The 7,194-nt window shown below is 52.8% G+C and overlaps 1 protein-coding gene across 1 annotated transcript; it reads left to right on the forward strand.

Annotated features, from left to right (window-relative positions):
* Positions 1-2,452: 2,452 nt before the first annotated feature.
* Positions 2,453-3,748, forward strand: INSL3 (insulin like 3). The gene is made up of 2 exons (XM_055342924.1): positions 2,453-2,636; positions 3,546-3,748. The coding sequence occupies exons 1-2, from the start codon at positions 2,453-2,455 to the stop codon at positions 3,746-3,748; spliced, it is 387 nt and encodes a 128-aa protein (XP_055198899.1).
* The last annotated feature ends 3,446 nt before the right edge of the window (positions 3,749-7,194 follow it).

Here is a 7,194-nt window from a genome sequence, read left to right on the forward strand (position 1 = left end):
ACCCTCTTAGCCCAGAGAAAGCCACCTGCTTTGGTGAAAAGCAGGAGGGGGCTGGTCTGGGCTCAAGCAAGACAGGGTTTTCAGCTCCGGCCCTCCCTTGCCTTGGATGGAGTATCCTGCCTTCCCTCTGCTTGGTTCCCTCCTCAGTAAACTGAGGTCATAATGAGCAAACGCAGCCAACTTCATTCTGGGCCCTCCAGTCCCTGCCCCACCCAAAGAGACCGATGTGGGAGAGACAGAGCCAGCCAACAGCCCCAGCCTGCTGTGACCATGGACAAGTGTGGTGACCAGCACCACCCCCCCAGCCTCAGTTTCCTTACTTATACAGGAATAAGGACAACAATCTTCTGATTGTCCCTGCTCTCAGTTGGCTGGATGCCCGACCACCACCCTGCAAAATTATTCTATTTATCTAGTTCACCTCTCTAAAATAGTTGTTTTTAAAAAGACTCCTCAGCCAGTGCTCCCCCTAGGGGAGGCACACCCAGGGCCCTGGCCCAGGCAGAGAGAGACCTTCACTGTTTTGTGGCGCTCTCAGCTATTAATAAACAGTGTTGAGGTTAAAACCATCTTTGTGGTTCTTATTACGATTGCTAGATCCCCTTTAGCACCATCCATCAGGAAACTGAAAAAGTAAAGGTTTATTACTCACAAGACCTCAGAGTCACACAGCGGACCTAGGGCTACACAGTGAGGTCATGCATAGAAACAGAGACCAATTCTGGCTTGGGGCTCTGCTTTTATTGGGGACTAGGGCGGGGGGCCTACAGTTTCCCCAGCTTACTCTTTATTGGTAGATTTAAGTCCTAGAATGGGGGCACCAAGAGCTGGGGGCACCTGGTGGCTCAGTGGTTGAGTATCTGCCTTCAGCTTAGGTCTTTTTTTTTTTTTAATTTATTTATTATTTATGATAGTCACAGAGAGAGAGAGAGAAAGAGGCAGAGACACAGGCAGAGGGAGAAGCAGGCTCCATGCACCGGGAGCCCGATAATGGGATTTGATCCCAGGTCTCCAGGATCGCGCCCTGAGCCAAAGGCAGGCGCCAAACCGCTGCGCCACCCAGGGATCCCCTCAGCTTAGGTTTTGATCCTGGGGTCCTGGGATCGAGTCCTGCATCGGACTCCCTGCAGGGGCCTGCTTCTTCCTCTGCCTATGTCTCTGCCTCTCTCTATGTCTCTCACGAATAAATAAAATCTTAAAAGAAAAAAAAAGTCATAGAGCAGGAATTTAACGTTTTGAGCTGAGGGCACACAACTCTCTTCCCTTTACAGCTGCTGGGGACTCCTCCCTGCGGTCACATCAGGAACTGGCTCAGCACGGTCAGGCTGCTTGAACCAAAGCCCCGGTGGCTTCAACACTGACACTCACTTCTCATAGCCCTGGAGGCTGGAAGTCAGGGTGCCAGCACAGTCGGGGTCTGCTGAGGATATCTCCTGGCTTGCAGCTGGCGGTCTTCTGGCCGGGTCCTCTTATGGAGAGGGACGGGATGTCGGGCACATTCTCTCATACCCCTTCTTAGAGCACCAATCCCAGTGCGAGCCCCCCACCTCCACTACCTGATGATCTCCCAAAGCCCCCACATCCACAGACCCCCTCACGATGGGGAGTAGGGCTTAAACATAGGAATTGGCAGGGGTGGGAGGTTGTAGTGGTTACATCCCAGCCTGTCAATATCCAGTGCGTGCCTGGACTGGCCTCTGTGGTGCTGACTGTAGGACACCCTTCAGCAACAACCATCAGGAAACTGAAAAAAGTAAAGGCTTATTCTTTACAAGACCTGGGAATTGTACAGCACCCCAGGGCCACACAGTGAGGAGGTGGGGAACAGAGAGAGAGCCACCTGTTCACTGGCTGGGCCTCTGCTTTTACTGGGGTTCACAATGGGAGCCTGGGTCTCCCAGGACTCTTTGTTTATTGATAAACCTAAAACATAGGAGTGGGAATGTTAAGTGCCAGAAGGGAAAAAAAAAACAAAAAAAACAAAAAAAAACAAGTGGTCCCAAAGGCCAGTTATCAAAACCCACCCAAACCCCTCAAACAAGAGAGCCTTCAGTGCGGGGAGGCGCCCTGGCTCTATCCAGTGGTGTTGCTGGCAAATAGACTTATTCCAAACAGCCATCCTTGAAGGGGGTGCCTGGGCACTCAGAGCTTAAATCAGACACTACAAAAAAAGCCTAGCTCAGTGGGTGGAGCATGCAACTCAGGATCTCGGGTTTGTGGGCTGTGAGTTCGAGCCCCACGTGGGGCTTAGAGATAACTTATAAAAAAAGAGAGAGAGAGAGAGAGAAAGAGAAAACCCAACTGCTGGGGTTACACTACACTTGCACTCACCCCACCCTTGACCTTCTCCTTGAGCTGTGGGCAGAATGTTCCGTCCCCATCCAAGGTCCTCAGCTGGGGCGGGCTGGACGCCTATAAGAAGGGTGCCCGCTGGGGCCGGCCTCCTGCCACCATGGGCCCCCGCGCGCTCGCCTGGGCACTGGTGCTGCTGGGCGCGGCGCTGGCGCTGGGCTCTGCGCCCGCTCCGGGAGCGCGGGAGAAGCTGTGTGGCCACCACTTCGTGCGGGCGCTGGTGCGGGTGTGCGGGGGCCCGCGCTGGTCCTCCGAGGACGGGCGGCGGGTGGCTGGCGGCGACCGTGAGTGCGGGCGGGCGCGAACCGAGCCCCGGGGTTTCTCGGCGGGGCAGGTGCACGGGGCGCTGGTGGGCGTCGGGGCAGGCGGGTGGGTTTGCACGCACGCGCCGCGGTCCGCTCGCCCCGGTCCGCTTGCCCGGACGCTGGTGTGCGCAAGTTCGCGAAGGATGCGTCCCCTGCCAGGCCGGAATCTGTGCGTGACGAGCGAGTGCACGGGGCAGATCCCGTCTTATTTACAATTTCAGTACTTTGATCTTCGTGAATTTTTGCATTACTTTTGATTTTTAGAAACATTGCATTAAAATGTAATGGGTCTTCATTGTTGAGTGCCCTGGCGCCCCCTTAAATTGTGCGTTGAGGCCAGTGTGCGCTCTTCTCACCCAAGCCAGGCCCTGGTGCAGAGGGTATGAACCGGGAGGGGGGGGGTGTATGCCCGTGTGTCACACATGTGTGGCCTATATGTATCCATCTCTGTGACACAGATGCAGACGGATGTGCAGGGGCACACATGGGGGGGGGACTGGGAAGGGCTGTGAGGGTATGTGCCTGTGTATGTGCATGTCCATGTGAGCCCACTGCCTGCACACATGGGCACATGTATATGTCGCATGTCACCCCTGCTGTCTTTGGCTTTGTGAAGTGTCTGTACGTCTGTGTGATAGCTGGCTTGTGGGAATGTGCACAGCTGGGGGCCTGAGCGTGGGTGTGGGTTGAGAGTGCACACACTGGATGCACACATCTGTGCTCAGTGCAGCATATAGTAGGCATTTAATAGGCGCTCACTTTCTATTTGTGCCCAAGATGAGTGTTTGGTGGGTCACTCAGCAGGACGTGAGTGTGCAGGTCTATGCATATCTTGGGGAGGGCTCCCCTAGGGTCCCCTGTCCATGCTGAATTCTGCTCTGTCCCCAGGTGAGCTGTTGCAGTGGCTGGAAGGACGACATCTCCATGGGCAGGTGTCCGATGGGGACCCCATGCTGGTTCTCGTTCCACAGGCCCTGCCCCAGGCCTCTCTCCATCACCACCACCAGCGAGCAGCTGACACCAATCCCGCACACTACTGCTGCCTCAGCGGCTGCTCACGACAGGACCTGCTGACCCTGTGTCCTCACTGAACCCTCCCAGGTGTGGCTTCAGAGGGTCCGGAGACCCAGACAGATCTGGTCTGGTGACCTCCTGAAGCCACACAGCACCATCAAGCCCTATCTGGGAGGATGGTGAGAATTATCTCCCCATGCTCCCCACCTCCCCCAGGCTGCCTTCCTCTGTGGGGCCAACTGCAAAAAAAAAGAAAAAAAAAAAAAAGAAAAATCTTACCTCCATCCTGGCTGGAAGATCCTTGGTTTTGCAGAGATGCCAGATACTCATGGCCAATTGTCTGCCCCTCCAAGGAGCCTCAGGCGTCACCCTCCCATCTGTGCCACCCTCCTTGCTATTTCTCCTCAGTAGTGAATAAATGAAGCTCTTGCAGAATCTGAAGCAGTTTTTTTTTTAAGTTTTTTATATATTTATTCATGAGAGACACACAGAGAGAGGCAGAGACATAGGCAGACTCCCTGTGGGGAGCCCAATATGGGACTAGATCCCAGGACCCCGGGATCATGACCTGAGCCAAAGGCAGACGCTCAACCACTGAACCACCCAGGTGTCCCAGCTTTTTCCATTTTTCTGAAGAAAGACGGATAAGCCTACCTCAGCCTTTGTGCAGGTTGTCTTTCCCCCTCCCCACCAGCCATGGACCCATCAATACTTTCAGAAGCTTGATAGCAATTTCAGAGTCATCACCATACGAAGTGGGGAAACTGAGGCTAGGGGAGACAGTTGCTTGCAAGGTCAGAGAGGGAATGGCTGAGTGCAGGATTCCAATCCAGATTATCTGTCAAGACCCACCTGGGGGGGGTGGCGCTTAACATCGCTTAAAGTCCACACTATACGATGGACAGACACACAGACATGGGAATGGATCACAGTGGACACCTACTGTTCCAGCTCTGACAATTTTCCTTGCCCCTCCCTTTACCCTGAGATAGAACTTGCGTGCTAGGACTCCTGAGGCAGAACGACCGCATTTGACTATGTGAGCCAGTCACGTGTCTTAATTTCCTAAATCCATTATAACAAATTACCAGAAATCGGGAGTCCTGAAACAATAGAGATTTCTTTCCTTGCAATTCTAGAAGCCAGAGACAGAAGTCAAAGTGTGGCAGGGTTGTTTCCTTCTGAAAGGCTCTGAGGAAGAACCTGGTCTGAGTCTCTCTCCTGGCTTTTGGTGGCTGCTGACAATCCCTGACCTTCCTTGGCTTCTAGATGCAGGACTCCAAGCTCTGTCTCTGTCTTCACGTGGCCTTCTTTTCCGCGTCTCTGTGTGTTCGTTTCTGTCTCTTGTAAAAAACACTGTCATTGGATTTGGGGCCCATCCCACTTAATCCAAGATGATCTCACCTTGATCCTTACCTTAATTATATCTGCAAAGACTCTATTCCTTTCTCTCTCTCTTTTTTAAAGATGTATTTATTTATTTGAGGGAGGGGAGGGACAGAGGAAAAGGCAGAGAATCCCAAGCAGACTCCCCTCTGAGCGCAGTCTGACACAGGACTTGATCTCACCACCCCAAGACCATGACTTGAGCCAAAATGAAGTCAGGTGCTTAACCAACTGAGCCACCCAGGTGACCCAGCAAAGACCCTATTTCCAAATAGGGCCATATTCTAAGGCTCTGGGGGCTGTATATTGTTCAACCCGGAGCAGCAGGGGAGCAGGACTCTCTCCCCAGGGGATGGGTGAGCAGGGGCAGGATGAGGTCAGATATAGGTTAGAAATTCCTGAGAGCCCCCATTTCATCCAGGCCTGTCTTCTCTGCCTGGATGCTGCTTCAGCCTCCACCTCCCTTTCCAACAGTCCACACAGCAGCCACAGGGCTTCTTAAAACGTAAAAATCAATCATGTCATTTCCTTGCTCCCAAAGTGCCATCACTCCCAAGATAACTCCTCTCACCCCAGCCCATAAGTCCCCATGTGGCCAGCCCCTGTGACTTCATGTCTCACCAAACTCCAGCCAGGGCTTCTTTGCTGCAACTTGAATGCTTCCAGGTTGTCCCGCCTCAGGGCCTTTGCACATCCTGTGCCTTCTGCCTGGAATATCCTTCTCCCGGTTCTTCCCAAGGCCATGTCCTCTTTCTTCAGGTCCCAGATCCAATGTCCCCTCCTCTGTCCCAGTCCCCTGATCTCTCAGTTAATACTCTTTCCCATCACTGTTGCATCTAGTTACTTCATTTTACTACTTGAAGCTCTTACCACTTCTGATAACTTCCTATTTGATTGTTCACAGGTTTGTTTCTCACTATTAGGTGGGTATCTGCCATCCTAATGGGGCTGGGAGCAGGAGTATAGGGCAAGGTGTGCAGCATACAGGAGGTACACACAATTAATGCTTATGGAAGGGAAAGAGGGTGTGATGGAGGACAGGAAAGCCGCAGTGCTAGTGGGAGAGGAGTCTGGTGGAAAGAAGGGAGCCTGGCTGGAAGCAAGAGGCCAAGGCAAACCCGCTGTCCCACGGAGCCAGGAGCAGTCTCACCGCTGTGCCTCTCCTGAGCGTGCCATTGAACTGGTAGTGAGACTGTCTTGGTGGGATATGATCTGAGGGTAATAGAGAACCATGGAGGATGTGTGAGCAGGGGCAGGATGGCATCAGACCCGCCCAATGGAAGCTCCACAGCCCTCATTTCATCCCTGCCATTTTTATTGGTGCATTATTTTCTATTGGAAATGAGACTTCTACAGATTGTAGAGTTATCTGAATTAAAACTTATAAATAAATCACTTAAAAAAAATCTCAGGTCTTCACAAAACATTTTATTCCCTGAGTACCCATTCCCCAGTGGTCATTCTGCTGTCTGACTTCCTCCTACCTGTGAATGCCTGTGAAACCCAGGCCCCAGACCTCTGCCCAGAGTCAGCAGAACTAAGGTGTCACCATTTTGCTTGGGTCTCCCCAGTCTGAAAGACATACTGGGGCAGCGGCCAGTCCTGGGTCCTCAGAGCTCACAGACACCCAAGGATCTGAATCTCTCTCTTCTCTGAACACTGGGGTGAGCATGTGTGCAGACTGTGGGCCCAGTGAAGACTCTCTGGCCCCAGTACCATTACCTGAATTCTTGGAGAGCACAAATGTGGGGGCTGGGCCCCATCAGGGACTCCAGAAACCCTGAGCTGGCATAGCCTGAGTCAGACAGCTGCCTCCTTTCTGTGCCCAATGCTTCTGCCTTTAGAGCACTTGATACCATGAGCAGGGAGGGGGCAGTCCCACTCATGGCTTCTCTGGCCCCTTCTACCATCTGAGGTGTGTGGAGACTGGCAGGGAGAGGTTGAGAACAAAACTTCTTTCCTAGGCTGAGAAATACTGCTCAGTTCAGTTGCAAATGGACCTAGGAATTCCCAACTGACCTTGAAGCATGGCTGGGACTCACCTACCACTAAACCACTGTAGTTTACAACCAAGGAGGGGTTGGCCACCCTTTAAAATCCAACCCAAGATCAAAGTCGGAGCTGGAAAAAGGGACCT

The sequence above is a fragment of the Nyctereutes procyonoides genome, unplaced genomic scaffold, assembly GCF_905146905.1.
Source record: "Nyctereutes procyonoides isolate TBG_1078 unplaced genomic scaffold, NYPRO_anot_genome, whole genome shotgun sequence".
In the NCBI taxonomy this organism is placed as follows: domain Eukaryota; kingdom Metazoa; phylum Chordata; class Mammalia; order Carnivora; family Canidae; genus Nyctereutes; species Nyctereutes procyonoides.

Bases quoted from the DNA above. Each gene is read 5' to 3' on its own strand.
- INSL3 (XM_055342924.1), top strand. From the start codon at position 2,453: ATGGGCCCCCGCGCGCTCGCCTGGGCACTGGTGCTGCTGGGCGCGGCG. The intron at 2,637-3,545 runs GTGAGTGCGGGC...CTCTGTCCCCAG, and splicing joins GCGGGTGGCTGGCGGCGACC to GTGAGCTGTTGCAGTGGCTG.